The sequence below is a fragment of the Melanaphis sacchari genome, unplaced genomic scaffold (assembly GCF_002803265.2).
Source record: "Melanaphis sacchari strain LSU unplaced genomic scaffold, SCAv2.0 Contig177_pilon_pilon, whole genome shotgun sequence".
NCBI lineage: Eukaryota > Metazoa > Arthropoda > Insecta > Hemiptera > Aphididae > Melanaphis > Melanaphis sacchari.
This window is the reverse complement of record NW_020270834.1, coordinates 69211-88138: the sequence shown is the minus strand read 5'-3', so window position 1 is coordinate 88138 and position 18928 is coordinate 69211. Positions and strand designations below refer to the sequence as shown.

General features: G+C 22.8%; 1 protein-coding gene across 2 annotated transcripts in view; it reads left to right on the top strand.

Annotated features, from left to right (window-relative positions):
- The window catches only part of LOC112592478 (sex peptide receptor), a 204376-nt gene that overhangs the window by 173636 nt on the left and 11812 nt on the right, over window positions 1–18928 (top strand). For both annotated transcript variants that reach the window (XM_025336542.1, XM_025336540.1), the window contains one exon: window positions 10995–11128. In XM_025336542.1, the coding sequence (XP_025192327.1) occupies window positions 10995–11128 (134 nt within the window). The remainder of the gene's footprint in view (window positions 1–10994; window positions 11129–18928) is intronic.

Sequence of the window (18928 nt, the reverse complement as noted above, 5' to 3'; positions counted from 1 at the left end):
TGTCAATCATTCAAAACGAATAACATTTATATCACTACTATATATTTTATTTTTTTATTTAAATACCGATAAATATCATAATGAGCCTTTGAAATAAAGTTTTTTTTATTCCAAAAAGTTTTTTTTTTTTTTTACTATTAACTCAATAATTTTATTGATTGTATTGTAACAACTCATTTTTATATAATTTGGGAAAGACTATCAATGTTGTTTATAATTAACTTGCAATGTTAAGTAAAATAATACTTAATTTAATAATATATTTTATTAAATATATTTCAAAACTGACAAAATAACCGTTTTTCAAGTATACTACGTAATATATCTTATTAATAATATTCTTAGAATACATTTTGTAACTCAGCGTAATACATAGAAAAGTAGCACCATATGTGTACATATTTTACTATTTAACCACCAGTATACATAATATAGATATTATAAATTTGCGAGAAGTTATTAATTTAAAAAATGATTTTACTTATGTTTTTATGATACAAAAATATAACGAAATATGTTAAATAATAAATATTTGATAAATGTATACGTCTAGTCCCGAGAGATGACAGAATATTAATATTATAATTCCAAAAATAAATTATGAATAATATTATAGCACTTTTAAAACGATGCGTCTCGAATAAACACGTTATTCTTTAATCATATTAGGTATAATACTTTAAACAAAAAATTACGTTAGCACATTTACCAGATTTTCTGCATTACTATAAAATATTTAAATATACCTAAAGTCAGTGCTCAACTAGGGGCGTAGAGGACGCAGTATCCCAACTAATTTTTCAGAAATTTTACTGTTATTTTTAAGGGGAATGCTCAAGATGCTTCATCATTTTGTTTTTTTAACAAAATATGCAAGATATCGTTATAATTTGTCTTATGAAATGTTTCAAAACCACGCATCTATATAAAAAATAATAATAATCTAGTTTTGAGTGTGTTTTTTTTCCGCATTAGACTTGCTTTGATGTTTATTCAAATCAAAATATTATCATAAAATGAAGTTTTAATCATTCGGAATTTTATAAAATAGTGGAGAAGGAAAAGGAAATAACATTTAATACTCGGTCCCTTCTACTCCTCAGCCATCCATATATTTATATCTCATATGATTTAAAAAGGGATATTACAGGGTGTGAGAATGTAGTCCCCACGAGTCAGTAACATTTAATAAGTGATGGGGACACTCTTTTTATAAAAGCAAACGGAGTCCTCTACTTTAATTTCGCCAATTCGAATGCTACCTAAAGTACGTACATAATATTAATATAATATTAACTTATACTATTTAATAAATTATTAATATATTATTAAATACCAAGTGTTGTATGGTAAATACTGAGAAAATAAAATATTTTGATAATTATTGTATGTTTTAGTGGATAAAATGTATTTTGATAAGATTTGTGTTTTCAAATTAAAATTTACTAGTTATCCAACAAATAATATTTAAAAGTTTAGAGTTCGAAATGATTAAATAAATAATACAAAAACATACTTGTAGTTTTATTTATTTTTATTTTTGAGTTCTATTAAATTTAAAAGTATAACTGCTAAATATTAAAAGACACAGATATTTATTTAGACCTTTTTTTTCATAACTCATCCCATTTACATTAAACTTTGAAAGTTTTAAAATTTATGGTCTCAATAAAATATAAATTATATTGTACATAGTTATTTTAGTTTCAGTTTTACCTAAATCAGAGTATGTTTTAATTAAAAGTCATAAGTTTCTTTATTCTATGATTTTAATTTTACAAAACCACACCCCAATGATATATTTTTAGGTGTTTTATTAGATGTATTAAATTATTATAATAGACGGCTAAGTATAAAAAAATATTCTAAAAATCGTAATACTAAAATGCTTAATTAAAATACAAGTAAAGTAATAATGAAAAAAAAAAATAAGATACATTTTCTATGTAATTTTAAAAATACAAAATCAACAATGTTCAAAGATTTTTTTGTCAAATAAATAATAAAAGAATAAATACGAGTTTTTTTAAATCAATTATTTATATATATGATTTAATGTTAAAATTTATTAGATATCAGTTTTGTTGTATACGAAGAATAAATTAAGAAAAAAATTACAATACAAGTTTTATTCATAATTCAGTTTTTACATTTTAAACACTTAATTCCTAATGGTATTTGGTATTTCAACAATTCATAGTTTATTAATTAGTTCTCTTATTGTATTTTTAGGCTGTAAAATTACTTCGAACTAACTTTCAAGTAGATTTAATTTATTACCTATATAAAAAACATTTTATTATCAATTAAGTATGAAATACGTCTTCCATAATATTATCATTATATTTATTTTGATGTTATTATTATTCTTTTATGCAAAAATATAGCCGAAAAGTAAGATCGAATAAAAGAAATAGATAATAATCAGCTAAAAACTTGACAACATTTAAACCAGTATTTTCCTTATTAAAAAAAAATATTCTACAAATCAGATTGAAAAAAATTACCATTTATAATTTATTCCGTTGACTTTTATAATTCTAAATGGACTTTAGATACAGATAAATGTAAATAAACTACTTTTTTTTTAATTAAAACGCTTATATATATATACATTTTACATACATATTTTATTTTTTAAAGCAAATATAAATAATTTGTCTTTATTTATAATGTTATGTTATTTTATTATTGTTGTTATTATCTTAATCGAAAATTGACAGCTTAAGTATTAGCTCATATAATGGCAATATATTGTTTTCGTTTATAATTTTTATTGGATTTACATAATTTATTTTCTTAAATTTTATTTATATTATGAGTATTATTTTATACAACTTTTTAATATATACTTATGAATTTTCGGAACTTTTATTTTTAGTTTGTGTTTACAATCATTTTCGATGTTTTTCGAAGTTTTTGTATGTTAGTCTAATCGATAAGTATCCTATATTATTCTATATGATGCTCAATTTTTTAGGTTTAAATGTGAAAATATATTCTATAATTATAGCTTTAAATTTAATTTAACACTTTTCCCAAGTTAAATAAAAATATTTCATCTATAATTACATAACACATCATTATTTCAAAATCTATACATTCTTATATAATCTTAAACCTATCCATACATTTTTACATAATCTCCAGTCGTAATAAAACATTTTTTTTTTTTTTTTTAATATATATTTTTAAAATTTTTTATTTTATAATTTTTTGAGTTTTTTACATACACTTTTAAATTTATATTCATAAGCTGAATTTTTTTCGGAGTATTTCGATACATAAAATTCAAAATTTAGACGATGAGTTTATACGCTATGAGTATTTAAAGTTTAGGTAAGACCCACATTTTGAGAAGTATCATCGAACTTCTTTACTCCGTTTACCTAAACTTTAAATACATTTTATAAATTATAATTCATTAACCACTAGTTTAAATTTTGATAATGTATTAAAATACTCAAAAAATATTCTGCATCATAATATGAATTTAAAAATGTTTGATACTGTTCAAATAATATTAATATTATTTTACTATGACATGAAATTTTAATAAAAAAAAATACATTTTTTTCAAAAATAATTAAATTTTTAAATATAGAACTTTGTTCTATAAAAGAATCTCATTGTATATCAGAATTAAATTAATATTTTATTAGAAATGTATGCCATAACTCCATAAATATGGGTTTTGTTTATTGTTAACTACTTGAATCAATAAATCAAAATTATATTTTCAAAATTTGTCTTAGTTTATATGATTTGTAAAGTTTTAATCACTATTATAACATATTTAATTGATTTATCCTTAAAATAAAACCAATTCTCCTCTTTTTGAAAATCTTAAATATTAATATTAATTTTCACATAACCTGAATTCAATACTTCTATTTCCTTTTCACAATCAATAATAATATAATATCACATATCAAAAATGTAATATCATACTAAAAAACATTTTTTATCTTAAAAATTATGCAACCTACTAAAAATTCCAAATGTGCTTACTTTATTTTTTCTCAATCTACAGTTTTTCTAAACAAAATAAAAATTGTTGTCTTTCTGACAATGACGAAGTATCATATGTTGTTAGTTTACAATCGATAGAAAAACTATGATAAAAAAGTTCATGTACAACAGTTTCACAAAAGAAACAGAGACAAATATAAAAATATTATACGACTAAGAGTTTCTTCGATTATTCTCGATAGAAAAAATTGCAATATTACAGTCGCCTTTTTATTAAAATTAAAAATATATTTTCTGTATAATCGAGAGATTATAACATAAAGAGAGTGCTACTACTTTTATAGTTAGTAAAGTTTTATAAAGGCCATATGAATTCAAAATATTTATCGTTCATATTTACAAGCCAATAATTGAAGAAGTTATAGACATTTTAATTTAGTTTTTGATTTATTAAATGTCAACAGTTAATGAAAATAATAGTATATATTTATGGTTCTATTGAACATTTTCTCTTCATATTAAATAATATGAATGTTTATGAAATTAAATTATAAATGTATTATATTCATAAAATGCATAATCGACTTAACCACAGATATCATATTATAGCGATGTCCTAATTTAGTATTTCTACTTTTTAAAGTATATATATAGGTATTTTATCAGTAATATTGAATGATTAATGATAAGTGATTACCAATAAAGTTTGATTTAGTAAGAATAATAATTTATCACCATAGCTTATAATCTTATCAGACTTAAAAAAAGGTTAAGAACAAAACAAATTCATACCGAATAGTGCACATATCAGCTATGATAGAAAAATTGTAGGCTATCAATTAAACTTTAAATAAAATATAACTCTATAATCAAAATTAAATGATAAACATAATATTATTTAATTTAAGAATTATACACTATTTTAAAATTCATCAATTAATTTAACAAAAGTAAATTGGTATCTATGATGAATATCAAGACCAATAACACTATCAAATTTATAACAATCCAGACTAAATTTAATTAAATATACAATTGTATTTTGATTTTTTAACACAATTATTTATAATACATTACAACTGTAGTAACTAACCCAAATTTCACATCTTACCAAATCTTCTCTGCTTACAACTTCATTTTTTTTTTTTTTTTATTATAAGATATAATTGTCATGTCTAGTATTTATATATCCAAATATTTTTTATCACGTATTTTCATGCAATATTATTTATCATAGTTTTTTATCATATAATATGGAACTTGAAATGGTAACACTTTACTACTTTCATTTTAGTTATCAGAACGTATTTGTTTGACAATCATATTATTTTTTGTTGACATATTTAGAAATACAAAAAAAATTATAAGAAACAGAAATATTATTAAATGGTACAATATAAAAATGGTCATTTTCGATGTTTTCAATAATTTTACCATGCATGAGAAAAACTATTAACAGCTATTGACGGTTTTAGAAGAAATGTCTTCAAGCGTTTGGTTTTAAACAGCTCTGATCAGAATCGTTTTTCGAATACAATAATTTATTATTGTATTAAAATTTAATTTCGAGCAACACACCACTATTTTACGGCGACGTGATCGGAGTGAGAATAATTTCCACTCCAGGTCTCTGTATTCTATTTGGCGTTTTATTATTTTATTTACGTATATTACATATATATATATATATATATATATATATATATATGATTCTTATAAAAATAAAACTATTTTCTATATATCTACATCATAAAATAAATAAGAAAACCAAAGAATAAATTGGATATGGGTTATAAATTTACAATCATATTTTATAGATGGATAGCATACCATTAAGTTTTGAATCGAAACCTCTAAAGTAATTGATAAAACTGTTTTGAACTACAGAAAATCGACTAAAACTATATTCCTGGTATAAATATTTATTATTACAGGATCACTTGTTTCGATGATTGTGGTCACACGCAGTGACACATCCAATATGAGCTATCAGACATTAATTTAAGAATTTGCAATATTATTTTTTTATGAAAAAATTATTTTGGTTAATGGTTATACAAACATAGACCATAGACTTCTGATTTATGAAATGTTTCAGTTTCGAATTTTTATTTTATTTTATTACTCTTTTATTTGAGCAGATAATTAACATTAGTTTAGTGTACATACATTAGTTTAATGTATCAAAAAAAGTTTTGAAATAAAATATGCATTAATCCGTGCTTTTTTCTAAGTTACATTTATCTAAAGGTATATTCAGCAATTCGAAGTACAAATTATTCTGCCAAAAATGTTTTTCAATATTTTGAAGTATAACACAAATAATATTTGAAAAAAGTTAGTTACACTCATGCTATTCGTGTCAAAAAATATAGTTTTGCAGTTATTAATCTCAACATAACAATGTTTGAGTATTTCTCACTGAAAAAGAAACAAAAAATTGTTAGTTTGCATCTTTGTTACTTTTTGTGTTATAATTAAAAATAAAACACTGTGATTAAAATTTTGTATAAATTATCTTAAATTGTACCTACAAATATAGCAAAAAAATTAATATATTTATTTACTCATAAATTATTAATCAACTACTAATGAACTTTTTCAAAAAAAAAAAAAACTATCCCATTACAATTTAATAACATGAATTTTTAATTTAAAAAAAAAATTCTTATCTTAAAAATTTAAAAACAAAAAAATTTACTATACGATATACTTACCACGTATGAATCAAAATATATTATTATTTTTATTATTATTATTATTCCTCTCTAATTTTGATGAGAAAAAAACAATACTATTTATATGCATTCATCGTTGTTTAAACAAATACTGAAATGGTCTGCTTGTGAGATACACCCTTACGCATAATTTGTCCTTTTATTTATGACTGTTGTGTAAATCTTTCCAGTATTAATGCATTCAAAAATTCTACTATTGTATGAAAAAAAAAACATATATATGGCATAATCAATTGAAATGAGTGTATGTGAGCCCAGCTAAATGTTTATTATAAATAATTACAGTTTTCTGCTAACCTTTTTTTTCAGTAGGTGTACGACATCAAATTAAAAAACAGAGCTTTTATAGTTTAAATGGAACCATCCTTTAGTTGAGAGTATACAAATTTTAAAAATGGAATTATTATGCTAAAATATTAAAAAAAAAAAATAATTTTTATAGGCAGCTCATGCGATAGGCGATTACTTGAAATATATTTTACCATAGTTTTTAAGTCCCAATACCCGAGTTTTCAAAACTTTTAATATCTGTTATTTAGCGAGGATTTAGTATACAAAGTCTCAAGAAAGTTATATTAAATTCTAAGTAAAACTTGAAGAAATATCCAATAAAATCTATAAGCTTAACAAAAGGATACAAGTTTTTAAAAGTGTTTAAATAACAGATTATCAGCATCTATTCAGTTTGCATCCAACAAATTCATATTCACTATTCTCTTAAATTAAAATAATCATTAAATACTCTTGATCAACTCAAATATTTATTTTACAAAACAATTAAATCGACAATATAATGTATTAACTCAAGTAACTAACATGGTTGTAAATAACTATCAGACATTTAAAGACAATATTTCCTAAAAACAAATAGTAAAATGTCATAACTCATAAGTAATAATAAATTAACACCATCTAACATATTTTAAATCACTCACTAATGGGAATTCTTCAATAATAAAAGCTATTTTAAAATTAATCGAAAAAGTTTTGTTTTAAAGCAAGAGTTTTGAGTATGTTTAAGTCAACCACATGTTATAATCATGCAGTTTTCTCGACAGCATTTTTTCACGTATTTGTTTCGACACCCTAGCTTTCACAAAAACACAGTAAAAACTTTCCCTTTTCGGTGATGTGACGAATGAATTTTTTTAAGATTTTAAATGTGTAAAAAAAATATATATGAAATCATTTGTCTACAGATGAAATATAATTTATCATATTTATTTTGAAATTTAAAATGACAAAACTCTATGTATGTAAAAGGTTACTCAAACCGCTATAATCAATTTTTTTAGTTACACTCAAAAAAATCTTATTTTTATTAATTAACCTAGGAACTAATTTTATTTCTTGAATATTCAAACTTCTATTGATTAAATTTTAAATTTTTTAGTTATTAATAAATGTATATTGTATATTATGTTATAGCAGTTTATTATATCTCTCTCATAACTTCTAAGATGTGTCATTTTATCAAATATTATGTCATCTTATTTAAATATCAATCTTACTTAAATATTCTACTTGAATATTTAATTATAACAAAAACATTTTTTAAACTCTTTCTCACGTAACTTATTTTATAGAAAATAATAAACATCTTATGTATTTTGAAATGCTATTATTAATTGAATTTTTTATTATCGTAAAAAATTATTAAGATGATAGATTACACCTCATAAGAGTATTTGTAATCCATTAAAAATCTTTTTACAGTTATTTTGTGAATACAAATCTTACTAAAAAGTACGTTTAGAACTGTGAAATAATTTTTACAACAAAATGTTTATTATTGATTTAAAATTTAAACCTTAATTATTTATTGAAGAATATTTTTGATAAGGCCGTTGTGCTTCTTATAGTATTTAATTTTCGTAGTAAATTGTATGAATTTACACACACGCGTGTATGTGGGTTTGTGTGTTGGGGGAGGGAATGTACTTTAATTTTAATTTAGTAGAGAGTTACTCGATGGTTGAGTTATGGAGGCGTTATAATAATATATCTTGGTCATGTAAAGCAACTATCTCACCAATTTCTGGAATGTTTATCAAGTTTATTGTAAACTTTGTTTGATTAAATTCAGTTGCCATCAACTTAACTCTCGGATAAAAAGTACTTGTGCATAAACTTATAACATATTATCATGAATTATAAACTCGATGTCAAAACTGTTCAAACACTTAACATGTTTTCTTTTTCAACGACAAATATGGTTTTTGCATATTTTTCTTAAATTTAATAGTTTATTAACATTAAGTACACAACGCCATTATAACTGAATGTTAGATATTTTCCACAAGCAATTATTAACTATAGAACAAAGTTAAAAAACTTTAAAACGAAGATATGTTGGTATAAATATGAGTAATTGTTATTAAAATAAGCTATAAGTAAATATATCCTACACTTGCTTATATTTTAATGTCTTTTAATATCCTAAAATTTAAATTCGCTTCCTCTGTACAAAAACAAGAAGCAAACATGTATTTATATAGATACATCTTTTTAATTTATGAATTAAAATGTTAAGTCATGCGTGTTTCCCAAAAGTTGCACGTGTCATACAACAGTAAATATCAACTGTATATAATTATACCACTCTAGTACATACATACAAATGTAACACAGTATATTAACAAGAATATTCTAAGAATACTACAAGAATAGTAAAAGCGATTTTTGCTCAAATTCCAAATGGTGTTTAATTTTAAAAACGTAATTATTTCATGTTGAAAATCCTAACTTGAAACTCCAAAACTTTTTGAACGTTGGTCTACTTCACAATAATAATTCATACTCAACAAATACGACAGACATTTTTCTACGGATTATTTTTCAGACATTCTAAGAATACAATGGTTTGATAACTTCATCAAAACACCTATCGAATATTTTTCTCTAATGACGATAAAAACCAGACGTGACTTGTAAATTTTCCACAACATCACAAGAATTATTATATTTTGGTGATATTTAGACTGTTCGAACCAAAACGTGTTTATTTGAAACCAACCCATAATTTGTTGGAAATTTCTTTTGTGTCATTTTTTCAACGTCCCAATCGTAAATATTATACATACAAATATTATATTATATTATAGCTACTCGTGTCTGTTATTTGGGCTTAATAATATTCATCTGAAATACCTTAACCTAACCATACGATAATGATCATAATAATCCATCTATTGGACTATACTTCACTGAATTTGAACAATGTTACAGCTTTACAGCTACATAATATTACAAAACAGAGGTTTAGCTCATATTATATTACATCATATTGCGTATAAACAATTTAATAAAAGTAATAATATCATGCATCGTGTATCTAAGGTTTTAAAAAATATATATCTTTTAAAAAATGTTAAATAGCTTTAGCTACCAAATAAAAACGTTTTATCAGAGTTAAAAAAAAAATTCGTATATATTCCATCGTTTCCGCTACTTACCGTGAACACAATATTGTACTTACAGACCAGACGACTGATTCAATTTTATTAATAAGACGTTCAATCTTTAAAGTGAGGAATTTTATTAAAGTAGCTAAAGTTTATATTTATAAAATTTAAAACTTGTTACTGTATATTTTTACATTTATTCTTATAAAAACATTATGAAAAATAATATTTTGACATTTTTGTTATATAGTAGCTTTGAGACTAATAATTTTAAAAATTAAATATTTATTATTATTTTAATACCTTTTTAAAATGTATTTACTATATTGTAAAAAAATTTCATGTCGTAATGTATATATTGAATAAATCTTTAATTATATCTATTAAAATAATTAATTTACCTAGCTATTCGTTGAAATGTAAGTTAAAGTAAAATTTCTAATTACAAATAAAGACTGCTGACAGTATTTTAAACTAAAATTATTAGTTTAATTTCATTTTATCAAACGTGTACTTATCAATATAAATTATTGATAATGCTTTTTTTGTATAAGTTTGATTTTTTTTATTTCATCCAAGTGGTTATTTTTAAATTCATATTTATTTCTACTAAAAGAGATAAATAGACACTATACATCTTGATTGTAGTTATTTGGTAAATTCTATTTGTACCACCACCCATCGGTAGGTATATCCTTGTCTATTACATTATTTGACGTCAACTGGAACTTAAAATTACAAAACAAATATACAATTATTTGTATATTTAAAATAACATGTACACTGTCCATCGTCATATTGAATATATTATTACAAATTAGCTAAGCTCACTAATATATATACATGTTTTTTTTTTGTTTTTGTTTTTTTTTAATTTAAGATGAAGCACGCATATTGGGTTGAACATTGGGTCACACTAGACGTATACTTCACACTGTACTATGCGTTCCGTGTAATCTTCGTACACACTGGCCCATGCATATCTCTCGTCGTGTTAAATCTTTTACTGTTCAGGTAAGTGATTCAAAATATATTAATACAATCAATCCAAGTGTTAGTAATGGGTTTATCCTAAGCCTGACGTCGCATTATTATTATATTTTATTAATTAGTTTAACAAAATATATGTACTGAACGATTAACGTTAGTTGCTACCTAAAAGCATTGGCTCGTAATAAAACCAAGTATAATAAGAGAACCGTTTACCTATGTACATTTTAAAATTTTAATGAAACGATTTTTAGTCATTAAAAGGATCTCACTTTTAATTATAAATTTCTAAAAATCTTAAATATTAATTTAGTTTAGATAGTGTAAAGAATTAAAATTCCAGAAACCAAATAGAGATAATTAAATTACATTATTTTTTTTAATTGGTAATTACAGTTGTTTTTTTTTTTTTTTGTTTAAGTAGTAACAGTATACAAAAAAATTTTGTAAATTCATAATGATGAGCAATAATAAAATATACAATTTATGAACTATAAATAGATCATCTAATGCATTAAATATTTTTAAATCATTACGAATTAATTTTATTCCATTCATCTATATTATAATAATATTTAATTTATTTTTATAATTTAAATTAGATTATTTTGTTTAATATTTATTCATCGTTGAAAAAGCTTCTTTATATCAGTACCTACTCGATGTATTTTTTCCATATTTTTAAATATTTTAAAATTGTTAAAGTATTATAACTTACACGATATTATATTATATGAAAAGTCTGTTCTCTTGTTTAAATGTTATAGCCATAATAGATTCACAAAAATAAAATCAGGTAAAGTTAATATTGAAACAAATTTAAAATATCATTGATCTACTAAAATAAAAAATGTATTTACTTTTTTACAAGAATACAAACCTTATCTTCTTCAACTTCATTTAAAAAAACAAACCACTGAAAATTCAATAAAATAATTTTAATAATCTTATTCATAGTAATTCCAATTCTCTCATTGTAAATATTTCCTCTTCGACACCACTGACCAATCTTGTACAATGGCTCAAAAAATTATTGTATAGATCTCTAACGTTAGATATTTAAAAAAAAATAATTAAATAACAAATCAAAAAAAAATACAACTTGGGGTAGTTATTCGTTAAATTCGTTACTATCAATTACTTATAAGTTATATTGTATTAACTACAGTTAATATAAATACTATTTTTGTATACATTTTTTCATTTTAGATACCATATTAAATTATATTGACCTAATTAATTAATACTTCTTTTTTCTAGAATTAAGTTTTAGGATGATAAAAAGTATTTCATTCTACATTAAAATATAATAATTTATAGATATATTTTTTGATTAACACTAATTGATTTCTTTAACTTAATTTATATACAATATACATATTATATTATCTATTAAACAGGATATAATCTAAAACTTCTTTATAATTCTTAATACATTTGTAGTAAACCAAATATACAGTTAATATAATATTTAAGACATTATTTCAATTAATTAAATATAGTTAATTAGCATATTAGGGTATATGTGTAAGTAGATTATGCATTCCCAAGAATAAAGAGGTTAAAGAGTAAAAACATATCATGTTTTTTTCTGATATCTACTAAACAGTATATTTTATATTAACAACTTAACATTACATATTATTTCCTTAATCGACATATTATTAATAACATTACTTCCCCACCCATCATTACTAGAACTTGTATAAATACGAGTAGAGCATTTAGTATTAAGGCAGAAGATAGTCGCAGTACTAGACTGATTATTCATCATTTTTATAAGACTATTGCTCGTCGTAAACTTAGTTACGACCACATCACCGCACCTGGTCATTCTCATTACTAACTTATAAATAATAGCAATTAGCTATTTGTACATGATTTATTGCTTAAAATATTAACAAAATAATCTTACTTGCTCATACATCAAAATATAAGTGTTCTGCTAGTTAACTAACTATCTTTTTACAACTACCTCAATCCGACCAGGAACTTGTTACATCGTTTAATAATTATTGTGGTAATAACCACAACAGACTTGTTTTATTTTTATTTAATCAGAAATTTTATAGTCCAGTATTCAAAATATGTACAGCTTTCAAACTTTATTTTAAGATTAAAATTATATTTATACATGCATAAGATTAAAAATTTTCATTAATAAAAACTAAAATTTAAATTTATACTTCAAGATAAATAAAAAAATATCCTCCAGTTTTATATTTAATAAAAATATGATCACATTTTTGGATATTTAAAAAATATATCAAGTACCTAATTGTTTTGAAAAAATAAGTAGATGGGACTAAATTTTTTTTTTAAATTTTGTGAGCACGTTATAAATTTAGGCATATTGTAAAACAGTAGCTAGTTATTCTTTTGATACACATCCTTAACGCTTTTTAAAGATATTTAACATAAATTTAAGTTGAAATCTTATAATTTATGCACAATTTTATATTGAGTCAAATACTGTTAAATAAAATACAAAAAAAGATTGAATATAATAAAATGATTTTGTCAAGTAATTTTTAAAATTGTATTTTATGGTGCATACTACTTGCGTCCCAAATTGATAATAGTAGGTAACTTGCGTTCAAACAGTTTGGATACAACTTATTTGTCGTATATATTGATGTGTTAATCGCGTCTCGAATTATAATTTCGTAACGATATAATTTTATAGTTAGGCATATCTACATAAGAAAAACATATAGATATAAGTACGTAAATTTTTATATTTAATAATTATAAAAAAAAATTGAAATATTTCACAAAATCACTAATTTCAAAACGATATGTAGATAATACGAAAATAAAACACAAGTATATTTTTGACATATGTATTGACATATAATTTTAAAAAAATTGAACCAAAAAAATCTGTAAATGTTGTTATAAATTAATATTAGGTAAATAATTAGGACATACATTAGTTAAACCTAATTAACGTACTGTTAATTTATTTATTGTTAAGTTTGGCAATTCGAGTTTCAATAAATTTAATTTAATTTTATTTTTTTGGTCACTATACTTACAATAATTTTTTTTTTTTTTTTGTTCATTAGAATTCATGCATTAATTTGAAATTATTTTAGTATTTCGATGAACAAAAAAATATTAAGGTGTGAGTGATAAAATGAAGAATTAAATTTCGAATAAAATGATTCACGTAAGGGAATAGTTCGCCGAACACTAGTGAAACACTCAATCCATATTTGAGAAGAGGAATGCGAATCTTTAGAGATATAATTATTTAGAATATAATTGCAAGATTGTTGATACCTAACCAAAATTATCGTTTGGGATGCAAATAACCTGTCAATAAATATCATAAGTAAGTTGCGTCCGAGCATTTGGGACACAACTTACCTATTGTAATATTACGAATTCTTATCAACTATCTTATGGGACGCAAGTAACAACATGCAACTGTATTTTATTTTAATCGTATTAATTTATATTACAAATATTTTCTGATGGACTTTTCAAGTTTAAATATGCATAGAATATGATAAATATAATAAATGTTTTAAAAAATCAATAAATCGATACTATTATTGGTTATCACGACTACCTTCCTTTTAGCGGCATAATTAAAAAAAAAAATTATTTTAAATTATTAAAACTATTATAAAAATTAGAAATAAAATTCAAAATTCAAAATTAATAATTAACTAGAGGAGGGAAATGTTCAGCCATGCAATTTAAAATACCTAGGTACAACTATTTATAATTTTTGATTTTTGTCGTGGTTATAAAATAAATGAACTACAGAATGCTGATTTTAACCATTTAACCATTAACCACACTTAAAATGTTGTCAATCTTTAAACTGGTGCTTTCATACAGAATTTTGAAAGGTTGTGAAGATCCTCTAAATGGTGCAACAAGAAACAAAAGGTACACGACACTACGACTTGTCAACATCAACATCTAAAAAATTATTTAGTTGAATTCATGTGGCGTCAAAAGCTCGATAATCCATGTATAGGCATTTTAAATTGTATGACTGAACATTTTTCTCCTAGTTAATAATTTTCTAATTTTGAATTTTATTCCTAATTTTTATTATAGTTTTAATCATTTTTAATTCAATTTTTTTTTTTTTAAATTACGCCACGTAAAGAAAAATAGTTGCAATAACCGATAAGTATACACCAATAAATCACTAAATTTTTAGTGCTAGTCTCGAATAAAATTATTTTATTTACTGATAAATTATGTTAATAATATTACAATAAAATTTTCATTCTTTCTTTATCAAAGAAATAAAGGTATCCTATATCACAAAAAAAATAAATAAATACCTATCGATTCACTAAAACAGTTCGAATGTTTTAACTATTCTGATTTATATAAGATAAGACGTATTACCATTGTGCTAACTGGTAATTATCGTTATTAATTGTATAGTTAAATAAATATATATATATATATATTATATGAAAAGAATGAAGTCGCTATACTAGCCGGTTGAATCATTTTAAGTGGTCTTGTGCGGACGATGGTCCCGTATTGTAGCGTCGATGGGGCGTGCACTAACTCGTACGGAATGTATCGTATAATAGGTAGAGTGAAGGAGATTCACGATAGTGACCACTCAGTTAAATGACGGGTATCATGTTATCGAACGGCAAGTACTATATGACGGTTTTGTGCGTCGACAGAGGGGGTTCGAGCACGTTGTCCAGATGTCTTACAGTAGGTTGGTCTTGAGAAAGGTCTTTTATAATTGGCTAGTCAAGATGATAGTAACACGAAGCCGCGTGTCATGGCGCTGAAGAAAACGTGTTTCCGTTAGCCATAACAGTAAGTTCACTGAACGATATGGAAATTGTTATGAATAGTTCATCTAAAAATCATCAGTACAATTGAAGCTATGTATCTACCATGTTACCGGATAATTTCCGTGACTTGATTTGCTTATTAGTTGTAAGACTTTTAATTTTTCCGACAACTAGTAAGTGCTGTTCACAGCAGTACTTCATTTAAATAATTGGTCAGTTAGTTTATTGTTATCTTTCTTCGACTTTTCGGTACCTTCGGTATTTTAATAGTAGTTATCAGATCGATAATGGTTACATACATTAAATTGTACTATTTGCTTCATTTTTTGTTATTTGTTCAGTACCAGGTTTCTACTTAATAGGTTAAAGTAGGATGTGTTTGAATATTACGTTTATTAGATTGTAATATTATAATCTATATAGATTTTAATCTTGATGATTTTGTTATTCTTTGGTTAATATTTTTATTGCTTTCAAAAACTTGAGTTATAAATTTATTTATTTTTTTTTTTAATAAATTTAACATTTCTCTATAACGAGTTAGAATAATATTTGTTCAATTTTAAATTGTGAAATATTTGACGAACCAGTCACTTCCTGAAAAAAATCTTAATTTCTTTGTCTATATTGATTCAAGTTTTTTCCTACTTGTGTTTAAAATATTTGGTGCCTATATCAGAAACATAAAGGAAAAATAATCGATGAATATGTATTGAATATATTATTTTGTAAAAGTATATTTTAGTTTGTACATAAAATAAGCTTATGAAGTTGAACAGCAGATATAGTAAACATTTATGGTTTTACTATTATTCGTAATTATTTGAAAGGAATTTAGATTTCTTTTCATCTAAAATCTAAAAATCTAAGTTTTAAAATATTTAATATAATTTTATCAATTCATTTCATTGTTATTTTATTCTAATTGTTATGTATAGATAGATTATATATTATATAAATTTGTCTGAAAATTATATGGTTGACGTTTTGGAACAATTTAGCATCAAAATAATACAGAAAGTTATATAATCTAAAATTTTAATACTTATTGATACATTTGTTATTTTATCAAATCATTGCATCATTTTTTTAAAAAAATTAAAGTAGTAGTTCTTAACTACTAACTGATCTTGATATGCCACAAAATGATTAAAAATATAAATCATTCAAACATATTAAAATATATAAAAAACTCCGGGATTTTATAAAATAACAAAAGGTTTAGTAAAAAAAAAAGGTTGAGAACCACTGTCTTCGAGTATAGCTAATACTTTATACTATCGGGACCAGTCATATCTTATATATATATCAATAACAGTCTATAGCGAATGGAACATTTTAAAAAGGGAAATGGGATAATCACTTCTCTGACTTTAATCATATTATTGTGTATACGAAGTACCAAATACTTGTTTTTCACCAAGGCAGTATATGGATAATAATCTACAACAACGATTACATTTTAACAATTTTATTCATTAATAAAATATTAATTATACAACCGTTATCAACATTACATTTTTGAACTTTTATTGTAATATGTTTATCATTTATAAAACTGTAATATACGCTTGTACTTTTTTTTTTCAATTAAAATAAAATAGAAATTACTTAAAATGAATTTTTACCAAATAGATTGTTCATTATAACTATAGGAGTTATGGATTATTTTTTTTTTCTTGTGTTAAACTGCTTACTTCAACCCCTGCTACAATAAAAAGATTTTATCTGAAAATTATTATTCTATAAATGTACACTTAAATACGTCAAAAATAAAAATAAATTAACCACTGAAATTATTTCGATCAGAATTCATATAATATTTTAAAGAATTTTAATACAATAATATCTATTGAATTTAATAAAACAATAACTACCCAATACCCTTCAACAATAATAATTGTATAAGTAATCATTGTGATGAAAGTCTGCTTTTTGTATTTTTATTGAATTAAAATTATCAACAATCGCAAAAGTATTATACATTATTCACTATAAATTATAATATATTTATACAAATAAAATAATCATTAGTGGATAAAATTGACTTTTAACAAGAACAATATATAAAATATATTGAATAAACTAATAATATTATGATTATGATTATTAAAACAATATACTTTAATACGCAAAAGTATTTCATTGTGGGATATCGTGATATATAATACATAATGCTTAAATAAAAGTTTTATCAAAAATATTATAATGTAAAAGTAAACGTTAAAATAAAAGAAGTTAAATCATTTAATTTCGATCATCATAACGTATAGTGTTATTAAATTTAAAAGTAATAAAAAATATTCGCATTAAAATATTCGATAGAATTTAAATAACATATTATTATCTTTAAAATTATAAGTACTAGTCTTTATTTCATCGAAAAACTTGATCTTCCGTGATTTTCCATTATCATAAAATAATCTTTTAGTAGTTTAGTCAAATTTATAATTTTTGAATACGTTACATAGAACAATATTTTTTCTATCCGAAAATATTTTTTATAGAAAAAGATAATTGTAATAAAAATAAAAAATAAAACATTATTATTTAATGAATTTCTCACATTTCTCTTTAAATTGACATTTATAGTTATCATTATTTAATATAACTGTAATGTTATATCATATTACTGTCAATATAAATAGTATTTATGAGTTATGGCTGTTATTTTTCGTTTGTCAATATAAACTGCAGATAATATGTTATACAGGCAATATAAATTACAAATACTACGCAAACACTATACCAATTGAACTATAAGCCCAACTCAGAATTTTGTTCTTAATACGATTATAATCTCTTTCTAATGTAATGTAATAGCACACATTTATAAAATCAGACCACCTGTGGTCTACCTTTATAATAATAGTCCTTTCGAGAGAAATCTACTTTAGGATACATTTTTATTATTTATATTTTAAATTTTATTTTAAACCAATAATTAATTTTAAAATTTAACACTGATCAAAAAGTAAACAAAGTTTATATATGCTTTAAATATTCTCTTGGTTTCAATAAATACATAACTTCT